Source organism: Anarrhichthys ocellatus, unplaced genomic scaffold (genome assembly GCF_004355925.1).
Source record: "Anarrhichthys ocellatus isolate YVR2014 unplaced genomic scaffold, GSC_Weel_1.0 scaffold175, whole genome shotgun sequence".
Classification (NCBI taxonomy): domain Eukaryota; kingdom Metazoa; phylum Chordata; class Actinopteri; order Perciformes; family Anarhichadidae; genus Anarrhichthys; species Anarrhichthys ocellatus.
Genome location: NW_022280205.1, coordinates 222,167 through 241,148, shown reverse-complemented (window position 1 = coordinate 241,148; position 18,982 = coordinate 222,167). Strand labels below are relative to the sequence as shown.

Here is an 18,982-nt window from a genome sequence, read left to right as displayed (position 1 = left end):
GAGTATTAACAGTTAAAACAATATTTCAAATATGGGAAATCATTTCGTGACGAGAAGCCACGATATAACAGAAGTCCCATTTTCGGAGAATTACGCACAATCGTCGCGCAAAACATCATCATGCAGTTAGACTTGCTTGATTTTGGCTGATCCCGGATCGGATGGGTCCTCGTGGTCCATGACCCTCCTCTACATAAGGAAACTCGATGAGATCCAATCACCTCTTCCTTTTCAAACTGTGATCTCACCTCCTTATTTCTGATTGGATTGCTAAATTTAGGAAACCACCCTATGCTTTATAAAGAGATTGCAGTGGTTGCTGGTAAATGTTCTGGAGTTGCTAGACGGGAGCGGCTTATGGGACACGTCTCATTTAGAGTTTAACAGCAGAGGGAGTGGACGCCCCGAGAGTGTCTGTGTTTTTGGATGCCACATTCAAGCGAGAGGTAGAAAGAAAGGCAGTAATGGCAGACATCCGGAAGAAACTAGTCGTGGTGGGGGACGGCGCGTGTGGGAAAACATGTCTATTGATCGTATTCAGCAAAGACGAGTTTCCCGAGGTGTATGTTCCGACTGTGTTTGAGACATACGTGGCGGACATCGAGGTGGAAAACAAGCAAGTCCAGCTAGCTTTGTGGGACACAGCTGGGCAGGAGGACTACGACCGGCTGCGGCCCCTCTCCTATCCGGACACTGATGTCATTCTGATGTGCTTCTCCGTGGACAGCCCGGACTCGTTGGAAAACATCCCCGAAAAGTGGGTCCCCGAAGTCAAACATTTTTGTCCCAATGTACCTATTATATTAGTGGCCAACAAGAAGGATCTCCGCAACGACGAGAACGTAAAGAACGAGCTGTCCCGGTTGAAGCTAGAGCCAGTGAAGGCAGAGGACGGCCGGGCCATGGCCACGCGCATTGGCGCATATGACTATTTGGAGTGCGCTGCCAAAACCAAGGAGGGGATCTGGGAGGTATTCGAAACTGCAACACGGGCATCTTTACAAAAACGGAAAATACCATCAGAAAGTTGTCTCAAATGCTGTGTTTTGATGTGAATCGACGCTGTCTGGAGAACTGTGACGCGCAGACAAGACGCTTCCACCGCTGGGATCCGTGTCTGAACATGTACGGGCAGTGGCCATGGTTTGGTTACTCCCTTGTAATCAGACGACCTTGGTTCAGCCAAAACGAATGACTGAAAACAAGTTGTTTTTAACACACTCGGTGATAATCTAAAATCTGTGTGTGTGTGAGAAATGCACTGATTAAAGCATGTTCTTTGCGGGTCACATGATCCCAGTATGACAGGTGGAGGGGTAAAAAGGACAAACTTCATGTCAGCGGACGCCTTATTTCCCCCTGTCTAATGTGGACATGTCCTTTCTCAAGGCCTGCTTTTGGGCCTCGGTTTAAATTGCTCACTTTTTGTGTTTCAAGTGTTTGCATAGGCCACTTCCTTACTGCCAAGGTTTCAGCCTACTTTGTAATAAGCAAATATTGCACTCGTTTATGTCCACTTTGTATTGTAACAATGAATATTTAGTTTGTGAAATTGCACAGCAGAATTACTGTTCGACACTACAGCAATTCACAGAAAGTTTTGAACTTTCTAACCCTTAGTTCAAATCAGCGCAACAATGTTCTATGGCGTTTCTTCTGATGTTTTACCCATGAATAAAGACATAGCTTCAGTTTACAGTTAAACAAATCAGGTGTGAGTTGGAACCACATCCGAAAAGTATGTTTTGGACTCCACGGTATTACATGTCTATAGCCTGATGCTAGTATTTTTATTTATTTTTTGCAACAGGCCAAATACCACTCTAGGTCTGAGTTACATTTGACAGTATGGTTTAGCAAGTTTTTATATAGATGTTTTGTTAAATGTACAATTACTAGTTTGCTAAACATGCGTCTACCCCAAATTGTATGCGTTGCTGGTGGCTACAATGACTCAATTTATGAGGACATTCATAAAAAGAGATGCTTTTTGATCATGGATTACAAAACAATTATAGTGAAAATACATTGTAGCCTGTAAATAGTACAGCGAGCAAATGATGCTTTGTCATTACAGCTCACCATTTGAAGCACATATCTCACCATGTTTCTTAACTTTTAAATCCGATCTAGCTGTCTCTAAAGGCTGGCATGTCTCATCAGTCTCGTAGACTTCAAAGACCTGTTTTCTATTAAGCTACTGCTTCGTTTACAGTTATGGTGGTGATATTTCTAAGGGAAGCACGTGAGACGGTTAAGCATGTGAGTGCTTTGCTCAGCGAAATGCTTTTTCTTAGATAGTGTCATGAAAAGAAGGCTGTGTCAGAGCTCTATGAGCCAGGAACACAATGGAATTGTGAGAACGTGTGGCTATTTAAAATGTTGATGTTATGTAATTAAAACCACAGTTGACTAATATTTACACAAACATAAACAAAAGGGTATCCCTTTGACTAAAATACTAGATGAGGAATAAATGTAAATTGTAAAATATAGATTTTTGTTTTTTTCTGAAGATGTTAAAAGTTTGTTTACAGCTGAACTATGATTGATTGACAAACACAAAAAATAGAAACTTTCCACCTTAATGTCTTCCATTATGACCATGGAACGTACCTCAAATTTATTTAGTCAAAAATATTGTTGGAGCTTTGAAGTTGGCAACAGAAATCAATGTATTTGAGCTTATTTTCCACATTTGTGTCATGAGCTCATGTTTGATCTGTGTTTCCACAAGCAGGGTTGTGTTGCTGTTGTCTTTTACACAATGGTGGGAGTGCTTGTTCAAATGACAGCTATGGACATCAGTTGCAGAGGGTGTTGCAACACTGGGAATCTAAGGTAAAAACCCTGGTGGATTTACTATGCGAGTTATTCTTCAATTTCTCTTTAAACATGTCATTTTGCTGTAGTTCATTGAATAACTATAAAATAAATTGGAGTTAAATAAGAGTTATCTTTTAAAAATCCAACTGGTTACAATGATGTAAAAGTCACATTCCTCCCTGCCTTCTGTTGCTGGGCTTTTTGCTGACTTACAGGACAGGAATGCATTGTGCTAGACTGGTTAATTTTCCCACACTGGCCCCCCTCATGTGCCTCTGATTTAGGTTATCATTCCCAGATCAGACCGAGCATCTTTTTCTTTGTTATACTTTGAAGAATACAATTATGAAGGAAAATGTGCCAAACACATTTGTTTGTAAGATATGTTAATGTAATTACATAATTTCCAGGTTTGAATGGAACAATGCATTTTTTTTTGTGAGGTAAAACAATACAGAATGTAAGAAAACAAATGGTACTGTTTGGGGAAAGTCAATAAAATAAATCATTGTGTGTCACCACCTCTACGTATCTGCTTTTGCCTCATTTTCTCACATTAAAGACAAATACTTAATGTGGTGTTGCAGCTGGTATAAGGTTCAACATACCTCAAAGATTATGTATATATATATTGACAATTATATAAACTCTCACAATATTCTGTGAGTCTTCCATTGCATTTGTGATTTTCTTTCTGTTTTTAGTAGGATATATTTACCCATAAGTTCAATATGGGTTATATGACCAGTGGTGGAAAGTAACTAAATATTTTATTAAGTACAGTTTTTAAAGTACAATATAACATTACATTAAGGCTTTATTTTCCTGTATTATGAGTTATTTTCCTTTTTATACTTTACATAAATTTAGCTGAAAATACTTTTACATATGATTTTTAAAAGTATCTGCTATGGAGTATTTGTATACTGTTTTATTGCTACTTCTGCTTAAGTAAATTATCTGGATAACACTGCTTATGATTACACATAGCCAATAGCCATTATTGAAAAGAAAAATTTTTACATTTCAAAGGGTGAGTCCATTTTAAGACTCAAACTGACTCACTTATTCTCACAGTTTTATGACAAGAGAGCTTGTGTCACACAAGCTATTTGTGTATCTGCTAAATTTAGACATGAGGATACAAACGACTTACGTATGGGCATGTTGCAGCGGTGTAGGGTGAGTTTTTTAAAATGATATTGTAACTGTATTCAGTATGTAGTTTTTTAATGAGTAACTATATATTTGTCAGATTTAGGGAAGCAACTTTGACTCAAACTTCAGTGCTTCATGTCAGGAAAATGCTAATTTATATATCGGGAGGAATATTAAATCTAAAGACAATTTTACCAGCATATAAAAATCATATTATAGTACCTTCTCTTCCATTTAATTTTAAAGGCATGCCAAGAAGTTTGATTTTTAGTAATTTATGTTAAATTATATACAATAAATGCACAGAGATGTACAGTATGCAGTAAAAACTGTCTTTATTGAAGGAGACATACATGTTTTTAAATAGTACAAGACACAAAGGGAGCACAGTAGGACCAGAACAACTGGGAGTGAAATTAAACATGCATCATTGTTACACAACAGACACAGTCAATACAAACATAGTATATCCTGGTTATCTACAGTCGGTTAGTTAAATTTGGCAACAAATGGGATAGGAATGTCAATCTCCATCTGTCTGTCACCTATTCTCACAAATTGTTCAACACTTTTGCTTTTTTCCTTAAGAGTCTTTATGACATTGTTGTGGATAGCATTCACACGTTTCACCAATAAGTCAATCCAGGACACGATGTCAGCTTGAAGTTGTTCAAAAGAGATGTCAGCCAAAATATTCTGGAGCTTAGCTTTCACAGCGTTTAAATATTCTACAACAATTTTGTGGGCCTTTTCAACCTGCTTGGCAACATCAGCCAGGACACGAGAGTTGATGGCGTCATTGTATACATCAGTCACAAAGGTGGAGAGCGTCTCTACGTTCTGAGATTTAAGGGTTTGGAGAAACCTCTCGCTCTGTTCAGTGGTAAACTGCACAAATGCAGATAATTTATTAATGACATCTTCTAGCTGGATTTCCCCCACTTTCCTAACAATCACAACCACTTGTTCCTGAATTTTCCTCAAAGCTACAAACAAGTCTTCAAGAATTTCTCTTCCGCTGACAACGTTGTTTGAGCCAGGGAGGGTGAACTCAATGGCTTGGACAAAATCAAGGACTGCTGTAAACGTGGAGGCAATATACTCTGGAACCTTTTGAACAGCCTCTTCAGATACATCGGCAATAAAAGCACTATATTTCTGGTAGACCTCAAGCCCAGACAGCTTCTGTTCATACCCAGGAAGCTGGAACTTGGTCTCTCTCAGAAATTTAACAACAGCATTGAGGACAATTTCAACTTTCTTTTGGTATTCTTTGAGGATCAAAATGGTCTTCTCTGTGACAGTTGTCATACAATTTGAAGGAATTACTGCTGCAAAGTTGTCAACAGTCCTCGTGAACATCACTTTACCCTGATCTCTAGCCTGTTCAAAAGAACCCTCAAGGCTTCTAGCATGTCTGTAGATTGTGTTGTATGTCTTGACAGCAGGATCAGACACCATTTCCATGACTGTGGGCACGTGTTTCTTCAGTCCCAGCATCATCTCATATGGCATCTCCATGTTCCAGGTTGTCTGAAGGTTTAGCTTCTCAGAGTTCATCACAGACAGCTTCAGACCCAAGACATCAATGTCATTTGTTGGTTCAGACTGTGTGGGATAGTAAACATGAAACAAATATTACTGAAATATAAATACACCATTCAAATTGAAATTACAATCAAAGGTTATTAGTAAGCAAACAAGTAAACAAAACTTATCTTACCGGGTAGCGACCATAGAGTCTTGCTTTCACTTGTGCTGGGCGCTTAGTCTGCATTTGAAGTGCAATGAGACCTGCAGATGGAGTGGACATAGACACAACAATGCCTTCCTCTGAATTTCCAATAATCTGCTGATACATTTCCATACTCAGGACAGGTAGATTGACTTTGGCTGAATTGGTGATGGAGGTATCCACAACTTCATAGCTTAAGATGATGGTGCTGTCATGGTTTCCCTCAAGCATTGGATGTTTCACAGACAGGACAGAGGCCATTTTAAATCCGCCGACCGTGTTCATGTTGGTGTGGCCCTCAATCTTTCCAGTCAGAACCTCAAATTCAGAGGTTGAGGAAGCATCCAGTTTGATGATGATGCTGTCCTGGTTAAGGATGCTAGCATCAGTTTTGAGTGTGACCATTGCAGTTTTCATGGAGAACTCGTAGGTCAGATCACCCAGTACTGGAATCCTGATGCTCTGAATTTTGGGGCTCTTCATGTACTTCAGCTTGGAGTTCATGTCAAATGTCTGCTGAGTTGTGGTCAGGAGATTGCTCAGGCCAGTGTCTTCCCACAGAGAGTAGTCTTTGACTCTTGGTGTCTTCATGCCAACAAATGGCACAGTTATTTCAGGAATGGTGATAGGCTCCTTTAGTACATCCAGATTAGCTTCTCCATTGATCTGGGAAAATATGTTAATTTCTTCACCATTATCCATGGTGAAGTAATGGGAGTATTTGTACTGGTTGAATCTAGCCAGACCTGTCCAACTAGCCTGCTGCACTTCAGAGTTCAGGATCAAAGAGACGTCATCCTGGAGATCCATCTTTCCAGACAGCTTGAATGGAAGGGCAACCTTGACATTTCCCTTATTCTTGGTGTCAAACATAAGACCACTAGGTGTGACCAAAGCAAGTACAGAGTTTGAGAGAGTTCCCTCAACCTGTCCAACTAGCTCTGCACCGTGAGAGGCAGAGAAATTAATTTTCATGTCTCCAGCATTAGCCTGGAATTTGACATCTGCTACACTGCCCTTCATGAAAGGTGTTTCTGTCTCAAACTTGGCATCAATAATTACATGGCGGAAAATGCAGATTTCAGCAACCACATTTTGATTCATTTTGAAGTGACTGCTCCCTGTTGCTCCAGTGAAAGTCACTTTGGCTGTGTGAAGATCCATCACCACCTCCATGTCACTCTTGTGGGTTGCCTCATCCGAAAAGTCCTTAACTGCATATTTTCCATTGACGAGATTGGTAATTTTCAGACTGGCAGTGCCAGCATTAAGCTGGAGGACGTTCTTTTGATTGATTGATGTTTCACTGAAGATGTTGAGGGATGGCATATTGACGTCATGTTTGTAGCTAGTCTCCACAGTGGCAGAAACTCCATCTTCAAGGGCAAAGAATGCATTGTTGACAAGCTCGGCAACATATAACTCAGAGTTAGCTTTTGCAGTAGTTTCAGCAGAAGCTTTAGCTGACATGCCATAGAGAGTCATTGTTCCCTTGTGGTCAAGTGTGAAACATGACTGGTCAACTTTGATGTTCTCAGAGATGGACAAGCGACTCATCTTGGGCGCAGCCAAATGAGCACTGGCATCCAGTGTGAAGTCAAGAACTTTCAAAGTAGATGAAGCCTTTGAGTTAAGGTTGATTTTGAAATCTGGTGTGACTGATGTAGTTGTGGTATTCTCAAGGTCAGCAGTGGTCCTGAGTGTGTAGTGAGGGGAGGTAACTCTGAACTCTCCATAGAGTTTTCCAAAACAGGGAATCTTGCTCATATCTGCAACTTTCTCTTTCAACTCTATGGTGAATGTGTCATAATCAAAAGATTTAATATTCTGGACCATCCTCATGAAATAGTCACTCATGTCATCAATCAGCTGTTTGAAGTTAAAGGAATAGAGCTCATTCACAAGCTCCTGAACAGGTGCCATAACTCTTTTGACCAAAGGCTCGATGTCAATTGACTTGAGAGCAGCAACAGCAGCCTGCATCTTTTCCCTCACATGATACTGTTTCATAATTTTAACAACCTCATCCATCATGGCCCCAATCATCTTCTCAACGTCATAGCTGGAGAGGATCTCCTCTATTTTGGCACAAGTTACACTGAAGTTGTTAGCAATGTTATGCTTCTTGATCCAAGCCATAATAGCATCCTTCATTGATTTCAGCACATTCATGACTTTGTCAGTTGGGAACTTGGCTTTCAGGTTGGTCATGACATTTTCCATAGAGTTGATAAACTTTGTCAGGTCTTGGACAAAGACTTTGAAGTCAAAGCTATCAATAACATCCTTCAGTTCTGACACTTTGTTCTGCAATTTGGCACTGAGCTCATACTTGGTGTTGATGTCTTTCAGCATTACAATACTTTGGTCCATCAGCCTCATCATTGTGGTCTTAATGTTTTCAATAACTTCAGGCAGATGCTCAATGAATGGGATCTGGACAAAGTGGCTGTCACTGTTCTTGTCATATTTCATAAATCCAGAGATGGCGTAATCTTCATTGACCTCACTGAAGAGAGGAGTTGAAACAGCTCCTGACATCTCAATACCCATTCTCTCTGCATTGTTATAGGCACTCATTTCTTGGTCGAAAGTGTGCTTGTTTACTGTGGATGCCATCTTCAGTGTGACACTTTGTTCTTGGAGGCTCAGCATGCTGTTGAATTTGTTGTCCATATTGGTGTTTATAAGGTATCCGGCATCCAGTTGATGGGTGGTTGAGGCTCTGTGCTCAAATGAATGTGTGAACAGCAGGGGTTCTGCCTTTAGGAGGAATTTGCTGTACAGGTCGCCACTCTGCTCACCATAGAGATACACTGCACCATTTGAGTTGAAAATGGCATCAATGTTCAGAATGAAGGGTGCAACAACAGTTTTGACTGTACTGTCCATGCGAAGAACTGGTGAGTTGAAGTTAGCCACATTGTTGAATTTCATGGTCAGACCAGCAACTTCCATATCAGTGGTATGTGTCATTTGAGCTCCCAGGAGTTTACCATTGGTATTGCACTTTGTAGAAAAGACCATATCAACAAACTTGACTTCATAAGTGTGCTTGAGCTCTTCCTCTGAAAAGACTCCCATCATTGTTCCAGTCAGTTCCATGTTGTAGGGCTCTGCCGTGAACAGGGCATCATTCACAAAGTTGATCTCCATGATCTTCAGGTCATTCTTTACATTAACTGAGGCAGTAAAACGCTCCATGTTAACTGCGATGTCATGCATGTAGGAGTTCCTCTCGTTAAGGAAGTTGTCAGTCTTGGAGCGAAGCATGAAAGATCTCAGCGTAAGAGACAATGAGTTGGTATTTTCGGTCCTTATCTCATTGAGAGATCCAACTATGTTGTTGGAGAGGATCAAGCCATCTTCATTCAGTCTGAGGTTCAGTCTGTTCCTGGTGTTGATGTCAAAGAGGTTACCCTTAAGGATGCCGTTGAGATACACGTCTGTGCTTGCAATCTTTCCCTCAACACTGAGCTCAGCTTTGTTCTCTTTAATGGCTCCCTTAGTGGTGAGAGACACGGTGGCACCAGCGGTGTCAACTCCGCCATGGAAAACATTCTCGAAGGTCATTGGGCTGTGCTGAGCAGTTGTTGTACAGCTGGTGGTCAGGCCATTCATGTTCAGGGCCAAGGTTGCCTTGTGAGAGGCAAGGCTTGAGAAGACATTCAAAGAAGCATCAGCATTGATCTCCAGGCCGGAGGGGTTCATGGACCCAGTGAGCAAAGAGTAGACACGGTTCACTGTGTCATCAGCTTGATTCTCTATCCTGAGGCTGGCCTGTCCATCAGAGGCAGAGAACTCCATTTGGCTACGAAGCATTCGCTCATCAGCCTTGGTCACAGAGTCAGAGTGGATGGTAAGCTTGACATCTTTGTAGCTAAGGCTCATTTTGGTGGTGTGCTTGATGGGGTTAGTGTTGATGTTGGTGTTAGACTCAATCATAAGTTCCTCATTTGCATATGATGCCTTGATCTGGTTGGCAACCTTCAGGATTTCAGAGTTCACCCTCAGTGTACTCTCCAATTTAGCTTCTTTCTTTGCTGGCTCAACAGAGAATGTGTGGAGATAAGTGGTGCTAGCAGTCATGGATCCAACAGACACACTTCCATCTGTGTTGATATCTCCAGAGAGCATGTTTGAATCTAGGGTGACCTGGGTGGTAATAGTCAGCGATGTCTCCAGGCCCACAGGGGCGACGGCATAGATGTTATACCTTCCAGTTGACATTACATTGTCTGTGACAGCAAAGGTTTCCAACACATTAAAACCTGTGTTCATTAGCATATGGTTCAGGGAACCATCAATGGTGAATTTAATCGTCTTCTCTGCTGTGTCTTTGATTGTTGTAGCTCCTGTAAAACAGATAAAACAGTAAAATATTAAGCATTAAGTATTGAGTATTAATTTAATAAAATTAAAATAAATATTAATATTAATGGTAATGCTTATTTTATTTCTCTAAAGTTAAATAACAAATGTGTAATTCTTTTAATTAAAGACAAAAAAATGATTAAATTACCTTCCGTTGAGAAGGAGAGAAGCTTGATTGGACTGTCAGCCATGACGCTGAACTTTGCCAAGTAGCTAGGAGACTCTGCAGTGTTGTTACCAGCAGACACAGTTGCCTCCCAGTTATAATAGTTGCTGTAGACCTTGGCAGATGCCTCCACCATTCCCATCAGAGGCAGGGTGAGATCATATTCAGAGGGGATGGTAAAAGTGGGGATTTGGATCTCTTGTGAGGCAACCTCCATGCCCAGCTGAGGCATTGAGATGTGTGGGGAGTTGACCATTGGAGGTATCCTTAGCTCCTCAGATGATTTGCCTCCAAGAGGTAGAGGGACAGTGATGGTCAAACGGTCCTGGTTGAACTGGTATTTGAATGTGCTATCACTGGTGAAAGGATTAAAGCAGAGCATTTGTTATTATGTAATTTAAAATATACATTCAACTGGTGAGTAAATAATGATATTTATCATCAGATATGGGGTTTACTTACATGTTCATGAATAGGTTTTCAGGCATGGAGGGCATTTCCACACTTGCAATTCTGTTCCTCAGAGTCTCAACGTAGGGAACATCAGCTGAGATCTTGTCCATCCAGATATCGCTGGCCTGAGGGAAAAAGCACCACATTTCTCATGCTTTAGTCTGGAAGAACTAGAACTAAGTCAAGGTCTGATAAATAATTGTATTGATTATATTCTTTTCACCTCAACTGCCTTGTTGAAGACATGGCGCAGTTTCATGTCTGTCTTGACAACCTGCTGGTCCATGACATCATCCGTCAACTGCCTGAGCCAAGCCTGAAGGGCTTCAGTGTAAGGCACCAGGATCTTAGTATCAGCATTCATGTTGGACATCAGCTGAATCTCAGCCTGGTCTTCACCTAAGATACAAAGCATTTAGCATTTTACTTTTGAGACAAATGCCCAAAATTATAAATCTCTAAAGTCCATTAGTAGTATTTTCTTGAGCAGACATACCATATTTGAATGTGACTGCCTGAATGGAGGAGGTCTCTGGGAGTTTGACATCACTTTTGATCTCCATGGTGAGTCCATCAGCTTTGCTCATGGTAGCAGTGATGGCGGCATCAGTCTTGAGTGAGGGGACTAACAGCTGAACCTGCAGCATGCCATCAGTCATGGCCTGAAGCCTGTGATTAATGGAGAAAAAGAATATTAAGTCAAGGCCTCTATATAAAAATGCTGTTGCATTATTGTGGACATGGGCATGTGACAGTACATAGCTCTCAGATATATTATGTATTGACAGTGTGTTAAACATAGCTTTTAGCTGGGTTGACTCACTTAGCACGGCCAATCAGAGAGAGCTGGGGCACATTCTTGTTGGTGATCTCGAGGGTAATGGATTTGCCTTTGGCACTGCTGTCGGTCATGCCAATCTTAACGCCGGCCTCAACATCAATGTCAGGAACCTGAATTTGGGTGGTGAAGACATTCCTGTTCCTGTTGTACTTCATGGTGGCGGTAGCCTCGGTAGGCTGAGAACCTAAAGTGTGCAAAAGTATAACTTGATCACTCATGTATGTAACCCTATAAAAATGAAAAAGGAAGATATTATGGCACATAGAAAAACGTATTATAATGGTTTTCCAAAAAAGATGCTCATACCCTCAGCTCTCAGAGCCAACTTCAAAGAATCAACCATCTGGTGGCCGTCCTTTCCTTCGCTGAGGAGTTTGTAGGCGATGGTGGCTGTGTACTCAGACACCTCTTCAGAAGGCTCGAAGTCCACAGTAAACCTAGGTTGAAAAGAGTTACACTTAAAAAGTTAAATCTTCCATGATATTGTGCTGTGTGTCTAAAAAAAACACATTTGTGAATCAAACTTTGACTACTTCTGCTAAACAGAGGTGAGACACAATTAAATTACCATTTCCTTGTGACATGATAATCAATCAGTATGTTGCAACCATTGATATTAAAATTAACAAAATAATCACAGATTCTTCAAAGAACAACTTACTTAGTCTCTCCATTCAAGGGGAAGTATGGAACAGCAGTATTATCTCCAGTGCTGGCACGGGATGTTTGGGTGCAGTATCTGACTCCAGAGAAAAGGGGTCTGCAGCTTGCTTCACCCTCTGTGTTTGTGATGACTGCAGCTTGACCAGCACCCACAATCAGCACTTTATTGCTTTTTCAAAGAAAAAACAGCAATATCAGTTTCCATCTTCAACATTCTGTATCAAATATTGCCTATCTACTACTAAATCACTTTTCATTTATGAAATATAATTTATGAATATATTTTGTGTTATTTGTTACCTGATGCTCAAGAGCTTTGTGGTGCCCTGTGGGGCGGGTATGGAAAGCTTGACCTGGTTCTGCTCCATGGTGATCTTGGCATTCAGTGTGCTCTCGTGGTACATGTTGGTGTGCATCTCAACAGCGGACACAACAAATTCAGGGACATGGACTCCCATCTTAGTCACAAACTCAACTCCAACAGAGGGTGAGAACAGCAGCTCCTTCTGTGAAAAACAAAAATAGATCACATGAAATTAAAGAGGTTGCAGAGTCATGAGAATATATAAAATGACAGTGCTACTATAATACAACTACAATCTATTATACTACTACTACATATATTTAATCATTATTATTGTAATATTTTTGCAGGACATTTAAAGAAGTACATCAATAAAACAGCAAAAGCATAATGATAACACTTTAGTTGAGCACTGATGGTAGATTGAGGACAAAAGATGGAAAATGTACCATGTTTGGAGCCATGCGAAGGCCTCCCTTTGCTCCAGGGGCGAAGGTACCAGACAAAGCAAATGTCAGAGGCAGGCCAGATGCTGTTGGCATGATTACTTTGTTGTCCATAAAGATGTAATGGGCAAAGATCTCATTGTCAGTGCTTGACATCAGATTAGCCACAACCTGATAAAAAACAAGGTCAATTTGAATTTTCTCTCACTGTGGTAAAGAAAAAGACAGGCAATACATTAAGTGTATAACAGGAGTACAGAACAGTACCTTTGTAGGAATAATCTTCATCAAAATGTCTGCATACATCATTGCGTTATCAGCCATAAACTTCAGATCGCTGCCCTTGATGTAGCCAAGCTCAGTTTCCATGATCTTCAGGTAGGCCATGGCCTCTGGAGAATCTTGACTCTGCAGATCCTTTACCAGCTTGTTGAAATTGCGAACAACTTCTCTCACAAGATTTTCAGGAATCTACAAAAAGTTGTATTAGTTGTGTTGGTATCAGTGGAAATGATAATAACTCAGACTGTGTTTAACATAAATAACAACACACAGGATCTACCTTTCGTCCTTCTGTGCCCTGGGGAGACACCCATTTCTCTAGTTCCTCTTTCATCTTTGGTGGTATCTTGTTTAAAGTCCAGTACAAAGTCTTGGCCAAAGTGTCAGGGAAGAACCCGTTCTTTCCAAACAAAGCATCAATGGTTGGCTCAAAGCCCCTTCCATCCATGCCAAACTATTAGAAACACAAAACAATTATATTAAAAAAACAGTGTGGGGTTTAGGGTGATACAGTCTGAATCTGGGCCAAATAATTAATTTACAAATGCTAGTTAGCTTTCACTTCTGGGGCAGATGGGTAGGGCTGGCCAAATTGACTGTGCAGCAGAACAAATAACAGTAATAATAACAAGAAGACACCTATGAATGTAGTCTTCTGCTGCTAGTTTTTTCAGGAAGTGTAAAGCAAAAATTTGAAACAGCAATAAATTACTGATTATTATGACCTACAGTAGGCCTATTACATACCTCCCAAAGATCTATGTCATAACCAAACACTTTCAATGTAGTTTCCAGCAACACCTCCCTTGGCAATTGGCTACTGGGATCAAAGACAATGTTGCCCAGGATGTCAGCCTGCATGCTCTTTTGTGCCAGGCCCAGCTTGTAGTTGCGAGACTTTGTGGTGTAGTCGCTGTGTGTGGTGACATCAGTGTCCTGCAGGGCATTCGTTATCTTCTGACCAAGCCTGGGTTAAAAATTTAATAAATAAAAAAAATCAGTTGAATATAAAAAGTTGGGTTGTTAAATCAGCACAGTACTTCCATTAAAGAAAGCATAGATTGTGCTGTCAGTTAAAGGGTGCTCTATTCTTACTTCTGGGTCTCTGAATCAGTGGAGGAAATGATATTGTAGACATGGGATGTCACAAAGGCCTTGACCTGCATGTTCTGCTCCTGCGTAAGCAGCTTCTTCACCATCTGAATGTCACTGTCCTGGGGATTCCTCATCAGGATGAGGTAAGCTGCCAGACGCTTCTGCACAGCACCCTTGGGGTACTGGCTGACCCTCTGGAGGTTAGAACGAACCTGGATAGAAAAACAACAGTAACGTGTTTGTCATTGTGGAAACTCCACACTATAAAATTGGGAATCTAGGATATTGTCCACCTGTGGTGGGGGATGTTAGTTACCTCATCTGTCGGTGACATGCGTCTGAAAGCCTGGATGGCAGCCAGCTGCACAGACAGTGTGGTTGCAGGCTGTCTCATGCACTTCAGCAGGGTGTTCTTTATATCAGCGTCAGCAGCCTCCATTGCCCTTCCCATGTTACCAACAACCTGGATGGAATAGTAGAAGCCAATAAGAAAAAACTTGGAATTGGAGGTTGCCATAAAAAGTTATGTTCATAAGCGGTCTGTGTTCACAGCCTACCCTCAAGGTCAGGAAGGTAATCTCTTTCTCTCCAGCGCAGTCCGCGCCCAGGAGGGACATCATGAACTCAGAGACAGCAGTGATCTCGGGGGTGAGGCCTCCAGCCACGTACAGACTAGTGACAAAGTTAGACATTAGTGATTAATTTACAATATAAACCCCCACTCACTGCTACAGTATTGAGGATGACTTTCTTCAGATTCAAAAAAGATCTTATGTAAGTTTACTCACTTCCTGACTGCGTTGCTCAGGGCATACATGATGGGTTTGCTCTGCTTGTACTGAGCCATTGCCAGCATGTCCTTCACCATGAGGCGGGAGGGGTTAGCCACCATTCCCAGGGCGTAGACAGTAGCATCAACCTCAAGAGAAGCATTGTTAAAGGTCCTGAGAATCTTCAGCATGGCGCTGGTGCATTCTGGGCTGCCGCACTGAGTCAAAGCTTGCCATGTCAGAAATTGGGACATTTCCATCATTTCGACGGTAGCAGATCCCAAGACGTCAACTTTCAGGCCACGCAGCTCAGACACCAGCTTGTTGAAGAGGCTGGCACGGACCTCGCCCTCCGTGGTCTGTGACAGGGTGTTCAGCTGCTGCATGGTGGAGATGGCAGCATCCTTGGTCTGCACAGGAGACTTGTCATCAGCAACATCCATGACCAACATGTGGAAGTTGGTCCCATCTGCAGAGATTTATATCCCAAACAATAAGAAAATGCAGCAAATTTGACAAAATTGACACATTGAGCATTTTGTGATATTTTATAGACTATTTTTAAAACCAAAACACTCACCGGTGTCAAAGATTCTGTCATTGATCTTGGCAATCTCTCTTAGAATCACAGTCTGTTTCACCAGAGTAGAAATCCCATATTCATTACTGTTTGTAGAAAATGAGAAAATTTCATGAAATGGTTATGGTCGATAGGCAAAAAAAACATTTGTTGGTTTGGAACGTTTTGGAAATATATACCAGTTAGGAGAATACAATGTTTATATCCAGCACAACAACATTTATACAAACTTACTAAAAGCACTTTTTCTAAAGCATATATAAGTCAAGAAATGTCCTAAACTCTATACAAATAATAAAACAAACCTACATTAACATTGTCAATTTTTGCTCTCAAGAAGTGGGAAGTATGGCTCTCTGCCCATTCTAGAAATTGGTCACTTTTGAAGTCTAAAAGACTGGTAAATGTGAAACTCCTCTATTAATTAGTGCATTCTTTATTGTTTTACAACTTACTTGTGGGAGAGGGGCAGGAAGATGTGTTTCTCTGCGCAGGTTCCACTGGTCATGTGCTTCTTCTGGTTGTCAAACTTGTAGTTGCAAGTCTGGGTGCTGCCAATCATCTTGGACAGAGGGTAGTTCTGATGGTAGAAAGACAACAATGTTTTGTTATGTTATGATGAAGAGCAGACTGCTGGAAAACAGTGAAGAAAATAGGTTGAAAGTGTTTAGGATGTTTTTGTTTTCAGTTTCACATGAGCTGCTTTTATTGTATTTTTTCTGGCATTGTATGGCAATCCATCAGTGGATTTATACTGTGAGTACATAGCTTCTTTTAATTGATATTATGCTATTGAATCCTGTACTCAATCTAAACAACTCTTGGCTTTAGTTTGTGATAGCGCCAGTATGAGGTTGTTGCTTAATCTGTTACCATGCCAGTGATGAGGGCCAAGGGACTGGTGACCTGCTTGGGGGCAAAGAAAGCTGAACATTTGGAAAGATCCCTGCTGACAGTCACATCGGTGGCAATGTCCTCTCTGGCGTTGACGCTGAAGTCAGTGGGGCACACTCCATGCACGGTGGACTGAAAATAATGAGAGTCATCATCAATACTGAGGATGTTGGAAACATTTCAAAAAACAAAGTTGCAAAATGTGGTAAACATGCTTTTTGTCCTTAAGCAATCTCCCTGAATATGATTAATGCTTGATCTGAAAGACTGCCCCCCATTATGAGAGCAGGTGAGGCCATTAGCAAGATAAACGTGTCTAGGACTTTGACCTGCAGCTGAAGATTGTCATCGTTAGAACATGTTCTAGAAGTGTATTTATCACCTGTGACTGGGGCAGCTTATCTACTTATTGTGTAACTTGTTTATCTTTGCATGAGTCTTCACCGCAATCAGAATCAATCTCTACATGGTGACTCTGACCTGAATTGATTGGTAACTGCTGTAAATACTGACAAAACAAAAATAAAGCTGTAAAACAGTGACGAGAGCTACCATTTCTTTGTTCTTCTCCTCTTCTATTGCTGGCACGATGAGAGCAGACACGATTCCCCTCTTGATGTTCAGGATGTTGACAGGCTCATCGTCCCCCGAGTAGAGTCGGACATCAGTCTGTCCTTCGACTGTAATCTTCAAGGAGTTCCTGTTGACGTGGACAGATCATCCTTTACAACCTGCCATTTAGCCCATCCTTCTCTTTTATTTCTACAATCTTTTTCCGATCACGCAGTCCTCAGTTTTAGGACTAAATAATACAGCTGAATATACATATTTGCTGGAAACATAACTTACTTGGCCATAGCAGCTTTGAATACATCAGCTCCCTCTGCAGGACGATACGCTGGGTTCCCTTCTGCGTCCATACCAACGATCTCGCTCAGAGTGCATTCTGTTGTACGGAGGATGAAGCTACAGGTCTGGGGCACTTCAACCTCAACCTGTGCAGCAGAAATAACAGGTTTTCTTTGTACTAATGGTTTCTGATCAGGGTCAACAGAGTGTTTGCAATAGGGATCGGGGCTGTGTGACATACTTTGCAGGAGATTTTGGGGCCGCTCTTATCTTTGGTGGCTCCGTTCACGCCGTTAAAGGTTTCAGCTTCGTAGTCGTACATATACCGCCGGAAGTTTTTGAATCTTTTTCCCACTAAAACATTTTTGAAACATCAGTTAGAGCTCTGTAACGTTCATGTTGAATACACTGTACAACTTCTTACACTTGCATAAGACATTCACAGACTTTATATACTTTTAATTACTTGAACACTAAGATAACAAGATAAATGATTACTGACAGGTGAGCTCATCAGCAAGGGTTCAAAGATGGAACTTTTGTTGCGTATAAACATTATTTGCAGGCATCGCTAAAATAGTTGACAAGTTAAATCACATCTTATAATAACGTTGTTAAGATTGAAAAGGCAACTCACAATGGCAAACTGGAGATTGTTCCTCAGCACTTCCCACATCTTGCTCTGTAAAGGATGAAAAAAATGTGTTTTCTTGACATTTTAAAAAGCCACAAGCTGCTCTAAAACTTAGATGAGAAATTGAATACTTAAATGATATAAAATCAATATTTATACATACAATTAAATCATTATTAATTGTTTGTTTTGTGTTAGTCATTTAAAAAGTATTTGTATCGTCACAACTTAAACAACTGAACTACCTAACACTCTAGTATGTATTTTTTACAAACAATTGAAGAAGCATCACAATAGGAAATCATCCGCTCTTTTTAAAAACCAAGCAATAAACAGACACTAACTTTTTTCTCCAAAGTAGATTCACCCTTAAAATAGCATACTATATCCATTAGCTTCATAATAAAAACAAAATACTTACGGGCTAGTGTGTATGTGGCCAACAGCAGCAAAAGGCAAAGCTTGGTACCCCCCATGATGGGCTTAGCAAAGCTCCCGAAGGCCTTAAGGTAAAAAGAGTCCTCCTCTTTCTGTGAAGACTAATTCTCGTGCTTTGGTCCCTTGGCTTTTATAGTTCTCCAATCTTACTGTATGTGATCACCAGGACTTGCAAATGTGTTGCCCTGGTTCCAAAGTTTGAGCAGTCCTTGTGGCAGGCCAAAGGTTAAAACGTTTCACAAACTAAGACTTGACTGTCAGCACTGGGTGGGGGTGTTCTATGTGATCGTGTTACATTAACCTCTTCTAGAAACATTAGGCTGATTTTAATGTAATTTTAATGGAGAAATGAATATATTCATGTTTATCACATATCTTTATTTTAAAAAGAAACATATTTGTAATCAGATCAATGTCATAATATAGCTCATGTATTGCAGATCACTAACTTTGATTGCTTGTTTGTAGCGCTCA

The 18,982-nt window shown here is 40.8% G+C and overlaps 2 protein-coding genes across 2 annotated transcripts; one reads left to right on the top strand and one right to left on the bottom strand.

Moving 5' to 3' along the window:
• Positions 1-329: 329 nt before the first annotated feature.
• LOC116400501 (rho-related GTP-binding protein RhoB-like) lies at positions 330-3,075 on the top strand. The gene has a single exon (XM_031878375.1). The coding sequence runs from the start codon at positions 465-467 to the stop codon at positions 1,053-1,055; it is 591 nt and encodes a 196-aa protein (XP_031734235.1). The 5' UTR covers positions 330-464; the 3' UTR covers positions 1,056-3,075.
• Positions 3,076-4,302: 1,227 nt separating this feature from the next.
• LOC116400499 (apolipoprotein B-100-like) lies at positions 4,303-18,628 on the bottom strand. Its single transcript, XM_031878368.1, has 26 exons — positions 18,492-18,628; positions 18,074-18,118; positions 17,678-17,790; positions 17,437-17,582; positions 17,140-17,287; positions 16,567-16,719; positions 16,149-16,273; positions 15,694-15,779; positions 15,132-15,582; positions 14,901-15,015; positions 14,660-14,806; positions 14,344-14,555; positions 13,996-14,215; positions 13,529-13,702; positions 13,234-13,437; positions 12,970-13,137; positions 12,517-12,722; positions 12,215-12,385; positions 11,860-11,990; positions 11,536-11,737; positions 11,209-11,381; positions 10,936-11,111; positions 10,722-10,837; positions 10,242-10,615; positions 5,708-10,074; positions 4,303-5,592 (listed from the first exon to the last, which is right to left on the bottom strand). The coding sequence occupies exons 1-26, from the start codon at positions 18,544-18,546 to the stop codon at positions 4,474-4,476; spliced, it is 9,597 nt and encodes a 3,198-aa protein (XP_031734228.1). The 5' UTR covers positions 18,547-18,628; the 3' UTR covers positions 4,303-4,473.
• Between the last annotated feature and the right edge of the window lie 354 nt (positions 18,629-18,982).

Bases quoted from the DNA above. Each gene is read 5' to 3' on its own strand.
- LOC116400501 (XM_031878375.1), top strand. From the start codon at position 465: ATGGCAGACATCCGGAAGAAACTAGTCGTGGTGGGGGACGGCGCGTGT.
- LOC116400499 (XM_031878368.1), bottom strand. From the start codon at position 18,546: ATGGGGGGTACCAAGCTTTGCCTTTTGCTGCTGTTGGCCACATACACA. The intron at 13,438-13,528 runs GTAGATCCTGTG...AACTTTTTGTAG, and splicing joins AGGGCACAGAAGGACGAAAG to ATTCCTGAAAATCTTGTGAG. The intron at 10,838-10,935 runs GTGAAAAGAATA...TTTTTCCCTCAG, and splicing joins TCTTCAACAAGGCAGTTGAG to GCCAGCGATATCTGGATGGA.